The sequence below is a fragment of the Lemur catta genome, chromosome 12 (assembly GCF_020740605.2).
Source record: "Lemur catta isolate mLemCat1 chromosome 12, mLemCat1.pri, whole genome shotgun sequence".
NCBI classification, from domain to species: Eukaryota; Metazoa; Chordata; class Mammalia; order Primates; family Lemuridae; genus Lemur; species Lemur catta.
The window spans coordinates 26,392,601-26,409,876 of NC_059139.1; the positions used below are offsets into that span (position 1 = coordinate 26,392,601).

At 36.4% G+C, this 17,276-nt stretch overlaps 1 protein-coding gene across 1 annotated transcript in view; it reads left to right on the forward strand.

Moving 5' to 3' along the window:
- Window positions 1–529: 529 nt before the first annotated feature.
- The window catches only part of C7 (complement C7), a 55,661-nt gene continuing 38,914 nt past the window's right edge, over window positions 530–17,276 (forward strand). Inside the window, exons 1-6 of the mRNA XM_045565620.1 lie at window positions 530–805; window positions 8,460–8,515; window positions 10,329–10,404; window positions 13,261–13,402; window positions 15,651–15,798; window positions 16,886–17,024. Of these exons, the coding sequence (XP_045421576.1) occupies window positions 800–805; window positions 8,460–8,515; window positions 10,329–10,404; window positions 13,261–13,402; window positions 15,651–15,798; window positions 16,886–17,024 (567 nt within the window). The 5' untranslated portion in view covers window positions 530–799. The remainder of the gene's footprint in view (window positions 806–8,459; window positions 8,516–10,328; window positions 10,405–13,260; window positions 13,403–15,650; window positions 15,799–16,885; window positions 17,025–17,276) is intronic.

Sequence of the window (17,276 nt, forward strand, 5' to 3'; positions counted from 1 at the left end):
TTTCTTTCAAGAGTCAGGGGTCATCTTTTCTGTGGCAAAATTTCTTCCACACAAATTAACTAAAAGTTTAAACAAAAGATGTGGAAGCTCTTAAGGGAAGTTCTTGAGAAAATTTGATGACCTCAAATATGTTTGCAAAAAATGATGCTGTTTGTGATTATTCTGTGAAAGTTAAGCATCAAGGGATGCATATTGGGTTGTGTTATGCCTGTATTTTGTTTGAGGAAAAAAAATCTACTCCAGAACATTCCATTTACATTTTGAGTGGAAGAACTGTATTTAGATCTCTTCTCCCATAAAGTGTTTAATCTCCAAGTCTGGTGTATAACACTGTTTAAGAGAATCATGGAAACATCCGCTTAGTTTGGTATAGTGAAACAGGAAGGAGGCTTATCCCTTGCCTTGCACAGAGTCTTTTTTTGGTTGAAAATCACTTAAACATTGAACTGAGAACATTTGCTGTCTTTACTGATTTACAGATATGTTTCTCAGAAACATATCTATGGCTTCCAAGCTGTCCCAGCTGCCTGTAGCTTAGGCCTGTGTAATTGATAAGATGCATCTGGCTTCAAGGCACAGATTAAGTACAGAGTCAGGCTCTTTGTGTCCCTGGAGAGTCCAGTGGGGGTAGGAGCTAAGTCCCGGGACCACTAGCTGTATATATCAGTGCCAAGATAATCCAGAGCAGGGAGAGGCAGAGAAGGAGGCAGCCTGCTGGATTCTTCCTGCTGTTGAAAACTCACCCAACACTTACAGAGGAAAATTTCCCCCCTCCTTTTCCTTGAATGTTTTCCCAAACATGAAGGTAAGATAATAATTTCATTACTTTCGTAAATTATCTCAATAAGGGGTAATACTTAACTGAAAGAAATCAAATAAGGAGAGGGCCATGGGAAAACAAAGAAGTAAAAGATCTGGGGGTAACTTTCAAAAATCCTTACTTAAATATATTTAATAGTTTAGCCAAAGTGAATTTCTTTTTCTTATTTTTAGTTCAATTGTAGGTTCAGAGGACTGGGAATCAGGAATTGGAGACAATGTTTATGAAAGGTCTGAGAAAGCCATAAAAAAATACAATAGTACTATTGTCTTTTCTTAGGGAAACATTTCCTCTGGTGTGTTTTTGTTTGTTTTGATTTGGAGCCATGCAATGAGGTCTTGTAATTTGACTTATCTAAAAGCTTATAGAAAAGTGAATTTGCAGACTTGGAAATTTAGAATTTGTAATTTTTGAGGAAAGGGTCAGGATTGTGAGAGTAGAAGATACAAATAGATGGAGCAAAACTAAAGGTTTACCAAATACACATGTTACCCCAATGCAAAATGGCCACATGTTAAAAAAGAATATTATTCAACCAAAGACAAGACCAAAGACAGAAATCACTACCATACACTGAATTTCTGGGATGCAAAAATAAGTTGAAATAGCTATTACAATTTTATTATTGTAAATTTTGGTATTTAAATGTTAACAATGCTGCATCATAATACTGGAGCAATAATTTTTCAGTCCTGTCAGCTGTTGGGTTTCTTCTGTGGTCACAGTGCTGTCCACCTGCAATACTGAATCCATGCTCACTTACCAATGGGTGCGGAGAAGTGAGATATGGGTCTCCATTAACCCATGCCTTATGTGGAATTAAGTAATTAAAAATTAAACACAAATCACAAAGTTAACTTGTTTAATGTTATGCTGGAAGACCAGGTAACCTCACAAAGTCAGAATCATAATCTAATCTCTATTAGATTAGATTATATAATCCTCTACCTTGTATTTTTATTTAAAAATTTAGAACCTTTGTTAGCTCAAAAAGAATATGATCTCTTCCTAAAGTCATCTAGATGACATGTTTTCTCCTAGTATTCTTATTAACTGTCAATCAATTTTCTTATTTATTTTATGATGAGACATCTTAATAATTGCTTTGTGCTTAAGAATTTGTGTAATCATTGATTATTATGGCATTTTACTACTGTGATAATAAATATACTTTTATCTTTTAATTGGTTGACAGAATATCAACAAATGAAGCAATTATTTTACTTCAAGTTGTATGCAGGGTTCCTACATGTATTTGAAAGTAGATATTCATATTTTTACAGTAAACACGAAGGACATGCTTTTGCTATACGTTTCAAAGAAGGGAAGCTTGGGAAGGCCCTAGGCTGTGAAGATACCAGAAACGGTTTCCATGTCCGACCTTTTAAAGGAGATTAATCTTTAAGCCCCCTTCAACCCTCGCCATCCATGTGAACTAAATTTAGAGAGGTGGTCCTAGAATTCCCTTTCATTTTGTGTCCCACGGATAGGAGATAACTTGGGTCTGAGGTGTTTAAGAAGGGCTTTGGAACCAAAGGGGCTTCCCTCTTAGCTGGCTGTGGGCCAGCTATTTACTCTGCCCTTCCAGGACTGAACTGAACTTGGGATCTGTGAACCCAGGAAATGGTTCACACAGGGCTGTGATATGGTCAGGCACAGTGATGTCTCAAATCAGGTCTGTAACTGGAACATAATAGAAGAAGGAGGTAGAGCTAAAGCTCATTCAGTGAGGAGAAGGAAGAGAAGGGAATTCAGGGAAATGTAGTTCCATTTTAGCTACTTTGACACAGTACAAAAATACCATATCTTCTCAACTAAGCGATTCTTTTATGGAGTTAATTCAGATGTGTGTCTATCTCTGTCATTCATGTGATTGTTCGGTAACGTGTAGGCCATCCTTATTTGCAAGAGTTTGTGAGATTGTGTCCCTTGAAGTATGGGGAATATAGACAATGACATCTTTTGTATGTTTCAGAAAATTTAAAGGCACAGGCTTGCCTTTAACAGAATAAATCAACTCAGCAGTATCAGTTACAGCCTGGACATTCAAAGTTTGTCAGGACAAGGATGTGTGAAAGTATCCCATGGACCAGGTGTGGGTCTTTGGGAGGGAGCCAGACCTGAGTGGTCAGGGAGTCTGCCTAAGAGTATAAAGCAATCCCAACAAATAGTGTCAGTTTGTAACGGACTCCCAGGAAGCAGGCACTGGTGAGATCAAAAGTGATGAACAAAAGGATGAATCATTTGTGCCAGAGAACAGCGGTTATGGACCCCCAGTGGAGAGACATCCAAAGAACCACAAAAACACCTTAAGAGATAAAGAATCAGCATTGAAACATCTAACACACCCTGATTTACCATCACCAGACTCCAACTGGATCAATCAAACAAGGTTCTTTTTGATTCTGCACCTCTTTCTCCTCCTGCTCTGACTTTGAAGGAGACAGAGGCAGCTTGAGGAGGTGGGAAACAGGAGTTAAGTTGGAGGAATTTTGAAATGCACCCGTCCCCATTAAAAGCACCCAGAAACTGGGAGTAGGAGAGAAATTTATGATTGGATGATATACTGAAGTTTGAATATTAGATTGTTTCCAGAATTTTTATTTTCTGAAAATATGACTGTTAATGCCTAAGAGTGATGATTAGTAAAGCTATGAGATAGCCTTTCCCAGGGACAGGAAAAAATGAGTTGACTTAGCATGGAGGAAAGGCACATTATTGAAAAAGTAAAAACAGAACAAAACAAAAACAAAATAAAAAGCCCACATAATTTATAATTTAAAACAACCCCCCCCAAATTATATGCTTCACATATTTGTTGAAATCAGTAAAGTATTCATAGCTTTTCCCTACTATTGTTCACTCTTTTCCAGCTCCATGGTACCTTTCCATCCTTTTAGATATGCTAATCAGGATGATAGGCTTAAAGATCTGTAGAACTATAAAAGCCCAAAGTAGGCAACTAGGATTTTACCACTAAAAGGAAGATACCTAATAAAAGATGGGTGATCTAGGAAGGTTAGCAGAAAGATCTGGAAAAAATGTTGAGAAGACACTCTAAAGGTACACTGAGAGACAGGAGGTTTGGGGAGCTCAGAGAGAAGAGAAAGAATATTGGCTTGTTAAAATGTGGGATAAAATGATTTAAAGGTCTTTTATACTGATTATAAATTGGATGCATTTGATATTCTTAGAGACTCATCAGTAAAGATTTGAATTGTATCTCTCCACCCCTTTAGTTGTCAGTTAAAGTAGGAGAATACGGATAAGTAAAAATAACGGAAATCACCTATAATTTCACAACCAGAAATAAACTATTATCCTCTGTTATATTTCTTTCTAGATTCGTTTTTCAATACATGTTTGATTTTTCAAACAAAATGTAATCACATTTTACATACAATTTTGTAACCTGTCAGATCCTCAATATTTAGGCTTGTGCTATCACATGAAGATGATTATAAAAGACCTCAGGGGTGTTTTCAACACTGAAGGAACCACCCACAGTACTAAGGATTAAAATGAGAGTCACCGCCCCCTGCCTACAGCTGTGCCTCTACTTTTGATTACTCATTTACAGAGCTCATTTCCTTTTAACTGGCCATTAGCACTGCTATGTCTTCCAGGCTTTCTCTCCTCTGGGTGTCCTTCTGGGTGCTGAAGTTAGAGAGAAGGGGAGTGGAGAAAGGGATTAAAAGATTATAGGACCCGAAGGAAATGCTTGAGGTCATTTAACTGTCCTGAGTATTTTCAATTTGTTTGTCTATAACGTTGCCCAACCCCTAGTTGTCTTTACAGAAATGAACAGGAAGAGGAGATGGGGGTGAACAGAATTATATCAAACTGTAATTTAAAAAATTATTTATTTTCTATTTTATTTATTTTAATTGGCAAATAAAAATTGTGTGTATTTATTGCATAGATGTCTAAATATATATACATTGTAGAATGGCTCGATTTAGCTAATTAACCATATGTATTACCTCCCATACTTATCATTTGTGGTGAGAACACTTAAGATCTACTCTCTTAGCAATTTTTAAGAACATAACACATTGTTATCTAAGTCACCATTTTGTACAATAGATCTCTTGAACTTGCTACCTGAAATTTAATATCCTTTGACCAACATCTCCCCAACAATCTCCACTCTGCCCCCATAGCCCCTGATAACCACTATCTGCTCTCTACTTCTATGAATTCAACATTTTTAGATTTTAAATATAAGGGAGATCATGTGGTATTTGTCTTTCTGTGTTTGGCTTATTTCACTTAATATAATGTGCTCCAGGTTAATCTATGTTGCTGTAAATGACAGGATTTCCTTTTTTTTTTTTTAAAGGCTAAACAGTAAACCATTGTGTATATATACCACATTTTCTTTATCCTTTCATTCCTTGATGGACACTTAGGTTGATTCCATATCTTGGCTATTGTCAATAATGCAGCAATGAACATGATAATACAGATATCTCTTTATTGATTTCATTTCCTTTGGATATATACCTAGTAGGAGGATTGCTGAATCATATGGTAGTTCTATTTTGAATTTTTTAAAGATCCTTCAAACGTCTATTTTAAAATGGAAACTTAAAAGCAGAGTCAATTTAGCCTTCTCCATGGTTCTTTCACTTTTTATGCTCCCAACTTACAAATCTTGACTTGTACAAGTGTATTGGTTTTCAATTCATTTAAGAAATGCAAGCTAGAGACAAAACTATTAATAACAACTACAGTATAGCTAAAATAAATTGTCAAAGGATACACATTACAAAATATAAATTCTGACATCACAAGCATAAAATGTAGGGGGGGGTAGCAAAAATGTAGAATTGTATGTAATCAAAGTTAAATTGTTATCAGCTTGAAATAGGCTGTTATAAGATGTTCTGTGTGAGCCTCATGGTAACCACAAAGCAAAAATCTTCAGCAGAACCACAAAATAAAAATGGAAAGGATTCAAAACATACAACTACATAAAACCCTCAAACCACAAAGAAAGACAAGAAAAGAGGAAGAGACAATATATCTATAAAACAACCAGAAAATAACTAATAAAATTATAAGTAATAAGTCCTTATCCATCAATAATTGACTGAGTGTAAATGGATTGAATTCTCCAACAAAAAGACAGAGTGAATGGATTAAAAAACAAGACCTCGATATATGTTACCTATAAGAGACTCACCTCACTATTAAAGGCACATGTAGACTGAAAGTTAAGAGATAGGGAAAGATATTTTACACTAAATAGAAACCAAAAGAGAGCAGAGGTAGCTCTACTTATACTAGACAACATAGACTTTAAGTCAAAAACTGTAAAAAAGAAACAAAAAAGGACATTATATAACGATAAAGGAACCAATTTATTGAGAAGATATAACAATTGTAAATATGTATTCACCCAACATTGGAGCACCTAAATATATAAAACAAATATTAAAGGATCTGAAGGAAGAGATAGATTGCAGTACAATAATAGTACCGGGCTTTAATGTCCCACTGTCAACAATGAACACATCATCCAGACAGAAAATTAATGAGAATACATTGGACTTGAACAACACCTTAGACCAAATAGACCTAACAGACATACACAGAACATTCCATCCAACAGCAACAGAATACATATGCTTCTCAAGTGCACACAGAACATTCTCCATGATGGATCATGTGTTAGGGCATAAAACAAGCCTCAGCAAATTCAAGAAGGTTCAGATTACACCAATTATCGTTTCTGACCACAATGGCATGAAACTAGAAATCAATAATGGGAGGAATTTGTAAAAATTAACAAAAACATGGAAATTGAACAACATTCTCTTCAACAACCAATGGGTCAATAAAATTAAAAGGGAAGCTTAAAAAATATCTTGAGACAAACAAAAATGGAAACACAACATACCAAAACCTATGGGATACAGCAAAAACAGTTCTAAGAGGAAAATTTACAGCAATAAATGCCTACATCAAAAAGAAGAAATATCTTGAATAAACAACCTAACATTATATTTCAAGGAACCAGAAAAAGAGGAACAAACTAAGCCAAAGTTAGCAGAAGGAAGAAAATAATAAAGACAGAACAAAACTAAATGAAATAGAGACTAGAAAAACAATATAAAAGATCAACAAAACTAAGGTTTTTTTTTTTTTGAAAAGCTAAACAAAATTGACAAAACTTTAGCTAAACTAACAAATGAAGAGAGAAGATTCAAAAAATAAAATAAGAAATGAAAGAGAAGACATTACAACTAATAACAGAAAGAAATACAAAGGATCATAAAAGACTACTAGGAAAAACTTGACAGCAACAAATTGGCTAACCTAGAAGAAATCAATAAATTCCTAAACACACACAGCCTACAAAGACTGAATCATAAAGAAATAGAAAATCTGGAGCGAGCTGTGGCAGCCCGGGGCCAGAGCGGCAGGCTGCGGTGGGGCGGTGGCCAGGCCCTGCGAGCTGCGGGCTCAGCGGGCGGTGCGTGAGCCCAGCTGCAGTGCGTGGGCTCTGGGTCTTTAACCCCCTGCGCGCGCAGGGCCCTGAGGCCGGAGCTGGGGGTGGGGGTGGAGGACGGGGACGGCCGGTGACGCCTGTGAAGGTGGGCGGTGTGAGCCCTGCTTGCAGGGCGGCCCAGCACGGCATGGCAGCGCAGCTGTTGTCCTTGGCTTCTCCTGGCCCTGGCTATAATTACATGTCACCCACGAGAAACTCGGGGCCTGGCCCTAGTTTCACATCGCTCAAGCCTAGACAAAAGCTGGAGCCGGGCCCGGTGACACCTTGAGGCCATGATCTGGTTTTGCTGTGACTATTAAACTGCCTCAATAAAAGCTGGTGGGTTAGATTAGATTTGGTGGGTTAGATTTGGATTAGATTTTGTCCACATGCTGCCAGATTCAGCTGACGCTGAACTGATGCCAAACTAATTCTGCTGCTTTTAACCGGCGAGACTTGCCACTCCTTGCACAGAAGACGTCTTTCAAGTCCAATCTAGTTTGTGACTCCCGAAAGGATAATAAAACAGGACATTGAGTTGGAGTGGCTTAAATCAGAGGACATAGCAAACACTTGTTAGGATTCTACAGGTGAAAGTCGCTTTACAAAGGAGTGCATTAACTCCTTAGGTAGGAGAGGAAAAAAAAGAAAAAAAAGAAATAGAAAATCTGAATAGACCAAAACGGAATAAGGAGATTAAATCAGTAATAAAAAGTCTGCAACAAAGAAAAGCCCAGGACTTGATGGCTTCGCGGCTGAATTCTACGGAACATTTAAAGAGGAACCAACACCAATCCTTCTCAACCTTTTCCAAAATGTCAAAAAGGAGAGAATACTTCCAAACTCTTTTTTTTTACAAGGCCAGCATTATTCTGATACCAAAGCCAGACAAGAATATTATATTAAACAATAAAAGAAAATTACATGCCATTATCCTTGATGAACATAGATGAAAAATCCTCAACAAAATACTAGCAAACTGAATTCAATAACAAATTAATCACTTGAGCCCAGGAGTTCGAGCAGCAGTGAACTATGACTATGCCACTGCACTCCAGCCTGGGCAACAGAGCAAAATTCTGTCTCTAAAAAAAAAAAAAAAAACAAGCTAAAATAATGCTCTTTATTTTTTTTCTTTTTTAGGAAATAAGCTTATTCATTTTGGTGGGATTTACAGGAGGCTTTCAAATATTTTCAAGGTGAGAATTTTTCTGGATTGTGTGTGAAAATCATTAAAATTATTATTTTTTAATTTTTAAAAAACTTTTTAGTATGGTCAGATTTTTACATTACCACTTGAGTGAGTTTATCCCTCCAACATATTTTCTCTTTTCATATTTTTAGAAAAGACAATGATAACAAAAAGGGTGCTTTATTCTTATTCTTATTTTACTTTATTTTTTCCCTGTAAGGAAGAAACTTAAAGACTAAAAATACCTCAAAGTTTTTGTCCCGGTACCATGGTTTTACCTGCAATTCAGAGAATTATAGCAGACTTATACATCGTAGAGCTCTATTTGATCTTTAAACGTAATCCTTGTAAAACATTCTCTGGATTTTAAAAGTTGAGAGATTTTAAAGAAAATAGATTTATTGGTTCTTGAGACCTGGAAAAAAGCCAGCATCGTTTACCCACAGCCTTGCTGTACTTTCACTGTCAGACTGATGGACAGAGGCAGGTCAGCTCACTTTAGGGAACTATGAGAATGTGTGTTGAGCGTGTGCTAGGTAACAGGAATACAAAGAAGAGCAAAGTGGCACCAAGAGTCTGCTGGATGATTCAGATCTTGAGGCCATCCATTGAAACACGAATGCACTCAGGGCTCTGAGAGAGACTGCTCAGGGTGATGTGGGAACACGAAGATGGAAGATCAAGCAGGCTTCCTCTGGTAAGCCTCCACGTTTGTGGAGGGCCTCTGTTTTTCTCTAGGACACAAAGTAGACAAATAACAGTACATGCAGATTATCCAAGGGTCAAAGATACTCTGGTATTCGGATCATTGGTGCCATATAAATCTACAAGTTAGCAAGGTTGGTTCTATAAAAGCACCAGAGACATGCATTATTGAATGGGATTCATTAATTTCAGAGTAACCTGACAGTCTTAAGATATGCAAGAATCACCTTGACTTGAGATATCTCCCAGGTTGAGACTGTGCTGAGAATCCAGAAATAAGGAGTCCTGGTTCCTCTACCCCTTGTAGAGTATTGTTTTGGGCAAGGATTTCTTAGTCTCTTACAATTAACCCATGTGACCTCCTCTTGGTGACATGGCCACAGTTGAGTGTTGTATGAGAGTGAACTCTCCATTCCCACATGTGCTTCCTTGATTTATTTGTTTATCACTCAACCAGATGCTGATAGTATGTGTTTTATTTAAGTGGAACTGTTTAAGCTCAAATTGCTCTGCTTGGGTGTGTGCTTGAGAAGTGGCCTAAATGAACAGAGGGACATTTAAATAAATTCCTGTCCATTTAGCCCACATCTCCTAAGGTCTTATTAGAGCTTCTTGTCTCTCAGTTAAGAGTTTCTGGGTAACTCTCCAACTCATCATTCAGAATCCCTTGAAGGGCCATGATACCTTCCTCCTATATGTTCTCACCTGCCCTTGCAACTCTGAATGCTTCCTTATCTATATTTCATGACACATTGTATTGTATACATTTCTGTTATGAAATTTATCAAATCAGCTCTATTGTATTATGATTATTTGTTTGTACAACTATGTCTCTGTCCTTCTACCAGTAGTCAATGACCTATCTCTTTTATTATTTCTACAACTCTAGTGTTTTAATAGTACATGGTATGTAATGGATGTTTAATAAATGTTAATCTCTAAGAAGATGGCTCTTCCTCCCTATGATTTTTATATATTTAGGGATACTTTTAGTGTTTGTTAGGAAAAAAAATTTGAAGTAGTTTTTTTACTATCTTTGACTATTTTCACCATTCTTTGTGTCACCTACCTGTATTCCTACCTGATTTATGATGGAAAATTTGATGCTGTAACAGTGCCTCCTCTCCAGTCAATTGCCAGTGGGACTCCTATGCCCCTTGGTCAGAATGCAATGGCTGTACCAAGACTCAGGTAGGACCCCACAAAACTTTGTATGTGATAAATTTATATGCAGAAATAGCTTAGCTATGACCAAGATGGTATTAACTTTTGAATGTTCATTAATTAATGTTAATGTTTCTTGAAAATTGTTAGTAACTTTGAAGGGAGAAAAATGTGACTTGTTTAATAATTAATATTGTAATAAAATAATTTCTACATTCATTTTTCTTTAAAGACTTTTCTAGATCTTACTTTTGAGCTAGAAATATATACAGGCTAAAAGTTAAAGGCAATTTACTAATTCTTTTACTATTAGAGAAATAGGAATAACATGAAATAAAATTTGTAGATAATTTAAAATTTGTTTTATATGCACTGGGTTAAATTTTTCTTCTCATTTCAAACAAACACTAACAAATGGCAAAATGGTTGCTTGGTTTTACTTGACAAAATGGTTGCTTGGTTTTAATTCATGGCTGTGAAAAATCAAATATTTTGCAATGCTTTAAAATTTAATTCCTAAGTAATGCAAATAAATGTTAGCTTGACCTGGATCTTATAGAGTGCTTCTAAAAATGTCACTTTTTTTTCTAATTATAAAATGTTCATTGAAGAAAATACAGAAAGGTATAAAGAAAGAAAGTACTACTCATAATCCTACCATTTAGTAGAAACAAATATACCAATGTTTTGGTATTTATTCTTTCTGCTTATTTTCTTTCTATGTGCTTATAATTAAAAAAAATAAGATTATTTGATCATAGCTTTATATTTTACTTTTCTAACCTAACATTATACTATCAGCATAATAAATTATAACGGCTTATTATATTCCATTATATGCATATACCCATCTTACCCACTTTTTTGTTGTTTTATATTTAGGTTGTTTCCATTTTTCGTTAGTATAAATAAAACTTTAACAAACATTTTATACATAGATATCTGTCCTCTTTTCCCATAATTTTCTGAGAACAAATTCCTAGAAATACAATGTTTGTCATAAAGATTATGAACATTTGAATAGTTAAATATTTTTAAAGCAGTCCTTTTTGGATAAAAATATATATTTAAAAATCATTTTTTAATTATTAAAATAACAACCATATTATAATATGAAGATAATTTCTGTTTTGAAGCATCAAGCATCATCATTATTGTCATTTTCATCAAGCATTTATTTAGTACCTACATGAGAGGTATTTTAAAACAAGTTACACAAATGAGGAATTTGTTTTCTATCAAATATAATAAATGAGAACTCTGATTACAGGCAAAGAGGTACATGAATAACAAGGCAAAAGTCAAAGAAACACTAAACACATAAAACATTTTTATAATTTAAAAACAAGAAAGAACACTAAATAAAAGTAGAGAAATAGAGGATATTTTTCATGTAAGTAATTTTTTTTCCTTGAGTGAAAGTCATTATGCAATAGATACATCCCTAGGTTATAAAAACAAAATTTTCATTTAGAAGGAGACAAGTGAAAATGAAAAAGGGTCATAAGATCAGAATCTGGCAGGTGAGAACGAGACTGCTGAGAGTGTGCAGCCGTGAAGGGCATCCCGGTAACGTGGAGAGGGAGAACATTCCTTATGCAAACAACATGATCCGTGCAATGGAACCTCAGGAGATAATACATTGATTGGCTACACACGAGAGGCATCTTCATCAAGTAAAAACAGAAACCAAAAATGTATTAAGAAACTTTATTGGGTTCCACTCCCCACTCACATTCCTCTGTGGCTCCTCTGTTTATACACAATCAAAGGCACCAGAGCTAGGCTCTGGCTGATGCCAACCTGCCCAGAGTTCAAATTATATCACTATGACCTCTTGTCCCCAGGAATCCCCACTTCTAACCCAGCTTAGGATGGATGAATAAATCTAACATTGGTGTGTACACTGACTCTTCCCTGTTGATATTTGCTCAAGGTTTAGATCCTTGGGAAACTCAGATCAGGTTCCTTTTTATTAATGGAGAAGAGTTGAGGACAGGAAGAACCTAAAAGACACTCCTTTGATTGCCAGTGGGGAGAAAAATGGTTCTATGGATATTTCTTTTTGTTTAAACATTAGATACATGTCTTCATATTGAATAAGGATTAAATAAACTTTAGGATAAATTAATTGTGAGTTTCTCATTTAGTTTGATCATTTCCTCAATTTTCCTGTACTGGTCTTTTCCCCCAAGAGGCTTGCCTTTCACATATTTTTCACTTCGGAGGTCAATGTTTTTGCTTGTTTATTAAAATTCCATTGTAGATGTAGCTTCACCTTTGAACTACTTAGATTTCTATTTTGTAAATTTGATCTCCATATTATATATTTTTGCCTGAATTGTTTTCCCTTGCCTTTCTTTCTGAAAAAGGATTAAAGTTCAGCTTAATTCAATTGCTACTACTTTTCTAAAGGTTATGCTAACTCTGCTTCATCTTAACACCCCTTCCCAGTACACTTACCCTCTCTCCTGCACAATTCGTTTCACCTTTTCTAATTAGCTCTTGGTACACAGCTTTGGCAAAAATATTAATCATTCTGTGTTGGACTCTATTTGCTTATGTGTCTACCCAGCTACACTTGACTCTTTCAGGTTACTTTCTTAAGGATTCGCTAAAAAATTTTTCTTTTTGCTCTTAACCCTGAAAATAAATATATTGTTGGAATCTCCTTATAAATAATAATCCAAGGGCCACTGAGCTCAAAGACAAGTGGGTCTGTGGACCCATTGATTTTTGAGGTTTTACTTCTGTATAACCCCAGAACAATTTTCCAGACATAGTTTCTCAAATTGTATTAATTTCTCTCAGATTTTATTACTCTAATAAAGAACCTGGAGCTACCTAAAAAAAAAAAAAAATCACTCCCTGCTTTGTGTTTAGACTCGCAGGCGGTCAGTTGCTGTGTATGGGCAGTATGGGGGCCATCCCTGTACTGGAAGTGCTTTTGAAACACAATCCTGTGAACCTACAAGAGGATGTCCAACAGAGGAGGGATGCGGAGAACGTTTCAGGTGTTTTTCAGGTAGTTTGTTTTTTATAGGCTCAGCATGCAGACTGTAAATTCATGCTATTTGTTTAACTTGCTCGATACATATGTGTTGAATTTTAGTGAATTTATATTGCCCTATAAATTAATTTCCTCCAAATGTCAGCAGGATTTTTGTGGGTGTATTAATCACACACTCATCTATCATTCTTTGCAATGCAAGGGGAGACATCTGGTAAGAAAGGTGAGAAAACTCTTTGGCTCTTTAAATAGAACTCTGGCTATTGACAGACCCAAACAATTCTTGCATTTTTGGTGTAGATGCAGGGTGATCTGGTGTATACATGGAGACTGGGCAAAAACAATGTTGCTGCCCCAATTATGTTTACAAGAAAAGTAACTCTAATTAGCTAATCAAGGAGCACTATTGGTCACTTCTATGAATGGGGTGATTGAAACATTGAAAATTTTGGCATTGAATATTACTTGACCTATTGTCTATGTTGCATTTATGTAGCTAGACTAATTGGACAGCTTTTAGTAAACACTTATTATTCTTGTCATGTTCCAAATATAGTGATGATGGTTGTGGATATAAAATGAAACATATAGTCTCTTCCCTCAAAAATATTAATGCTTAAGTTTGGCTGGGCACAGTGGCTTAAGCCTGTAATCCTAGCACTCTGGGATGCTGAGACAGGAGGATTGCTTGAGGCCAGGAGTTTGAGACCAGCCTGAGCAAGAGCGAGACCCTGTTTCTACAACAAATGGAAAAAATTAGCTGAACATGGTGGCGCATGCCTGCAGTCCCAGCTACTCGGGAGGCTGAGGCAGGAGAATTGCTTGAGCCCAGGAGTTTGAGGTTGCAGTGAGCTGTGATGGTGCCACTGCACTCTAGCAGGGGTGACAGAGCAAGACTCTGTCTCAAAAAAAAAAAATGCTAAAGTTTTATGGGCAGAATAGTACATAAATAATACTCATGTTGGAAGTGCTCCTCAATGATACCTGTCAAACTCCTATTTTACTTTCAAAATCCAAATCAGATGATATTTCCTTTGTGAAACCTTCCCTAAATCCCCGACTGATAGAACTAATTAACTAACTAGTTAGTTAATTGACTAACTAATCAATTCTTTGTGTTTCCTGTGTATATTGTACCATTTGTAATCTGAATTATTTGTTGGCTTGGATGTCTCTCTTGGTAGACTGTGAACTCTGATGACATGGATTATATTTCTTTCATTTTGCCATATGGAGTGCCTAGTACATACATAATAAACTCTCAAGAAATGTTTGCTGCATTGAATTGAGTGACAGTATAATGGGGTACATGCTATACTTTGAGGACAGTTGTGCACAAAACATAACGACACAGAAGAATAACATGAATTATAACCTGTGGGGTAGGGATGGTTTTCAAGAGGAGATAATGTTTAATCTGATTCTTGAAGCACAAGTAGGAGATAGGTAGGGAAAACCCTTCTAGGCAGAGAGAATTGTAAATCAAGAGCATTGGAGATGACAGAAAGCCTGGCCTTTTGTTGATGCAGGTGGTCCAGCATGACCAGGGCATAGGAAGCTAGTAGGAGAATGCCTGGAGATGATGTTGGAGAAGTAGGCAGGGGTTAGATCCCCTGGTACCCTCCAGTGCTTCCTTGGTATTCTGGGCTTATGCCTATCATAATAATTATGTTGCTGAGTTATAATTATCTATGTCTTCATAGTCCTTCCCATTAAATTGTAAAAGTATATGGCAAGTCTGGTAAAGATCATTTTTATTCATATTTGTACCCCAACACTCGAAGAGTGTCTTGCACAGAATAGCTGCTAAGAAAATGTTGAGTTTTAACCTTTTGACTGAGTTCCTGTGCTTTTAAAGCTTACAAATCTAAATCACCAAGAAAAGCTCACCTTTATCATCTTAATTAATGATTGCAGAAAAGGAAATTGAAAATTGAAGGGCAGGAGGTCAATCTATCTTCCTAGTAGTTGGCATTTTATGATTTAGATAAACTACTTGACGATTATGGGGGAGAGCCTAAAATTTTGAATTCAGGTCCTATTTTCAATTTTGTGTCTGCCAGAGTTAAGAATCATTTTTGTGTGTTGCAAAGTGGAGACCAAAATCATCACTAGTCCTTTCCTAGATATTCTGAGGATTTATCTCAAATTTACATTAGAGTATCAGGGCAGTGTTGGGGGTGGCAGGTGAAGCCTTTTTGATCCTGAGTGGTGATTCCCTTCTTCCCTCTTTCATATCTGCATGAGCTTCCCCTGTGTTCAGGTCAGTGCATCAGCAGATCATTGGTTTGCAATGGGGATTCTGACTGTGAAGAAGACAGTGCCGATGAAGACAGATGTGAGGACTCAGAAAGGAAACCTTCCTGTGATGTAGAAAAACCGCCTCCCAATGTAGAACTGACTGGAAATGGGTAAGGTGCGGGGCAGCCTCCTGAGTACATCAGTGAGCTGTATAGTTTTTAATTTTGTTTTGTTTTAGCTTATGGCTTGAGGAGTCTAATAACAAATCATCTAATAGCCAAGACTTCTCATTGGCTGAGGGCTCTTTTCCACATCCTGAAACAACTTTGTTTTTATTCACGCCTGTATCCTTGCAGATACCTGTGGTAAGATGTAGAGTGACCCATTGTCCTGGGATAGTCCTGGTTTTAGCACTAAAATTCCCTCAGTCCCAGGGAAACCTGGACAGTAGGTGACCCTGTGGGGGGTGGGCATGTGTGGGGGGGCGGAAGAGAGGGAGAGAGAGAGAGGAAGAAAGAGAGAAAGCTAATTTAATAACGTGGGGCTACTCAAGAGAATGAAGAGACAATAGACTGAGAACAGGTGAAAAGAGAGAAATGAGTGTGTTGTAATACCCAGGCTGAAAAGTAATTGCCTAAACTTGCTGGGAACGTTTATTTTCAAGTGAAGTTGGGAAAGTCCTGTTTGCTGCTTCAAAAAGAATTCTGAAGGACTTTTAGGGGTCATCTGACTTAAGTTAAGATTTCAAGTCTTTAAGATAACCTATTTTAGAGTGATAGACGTGATTCTTCTATAATATTTTAAAATTTATTAACAGAGAAGTAGGATAAAATTACTTTAAAGAGTATACTATTCAGCATGCTAAGAGGCCACTGGTTGAAATTCACTGTAGAGCACTCTCTCTCCTAAAGAGTAACCTTAGTTATATTGGTTTTATTTATAGATTCAATTCAAAGCCAGCTGTTGCCATAGGTACAACAAAGTTGCGTGTTTCCCGAATACGTTCTAGGCTGAAAGGATGTTGGATTTTTCTGAGCTATTAGTTTTAGCTGTTATACCAAGCAGGGGAAGCTGGATAACATATGGTGTGCATTAAGATACTGTTCTCTTTATTTGAGCTCTCTCAAAGAAGTGCTTAACTGTCATGCATGTTAAGAATTTCTAGAGTTCTCTGATGTTTCTTTTTTTCCCCCAGCAAGTGCTATTTGTAATTTTTAAGTGCCTTTTCTTTCCTCCTCCTGCTTCTCCTTCTAACAGTTACAATGCCCTCACTGACCAGTTTAGGAACAGAGTCATCAATACCAAAAGTTTTGGTGGTCAATGCAGAAAAGTGTTTAGTGGGGATGGAAGGGATTTCTACAGACTGAGTGGAAATGTCCTCTCCTACACATTCCAGGTACTTAATTACATTGATGTTACTGATTTCTAATCTGTGAATTGTCAGAGATCATAATTTATATGATGTTGACTTTTTGATATTTGTTGAGAATTTACTTATGGCCTAATATGTGGTCAATTTTTATAAATGTTTTATGTAGACTTAAAAAAATACACATTCTTTAGCTCTTTGGTAAACGGCAATAATACTTTCAACTTGTGTTGAAAGTCATTGTGTCATTCAATGATACTTTTAACTTGTGTCATTTAA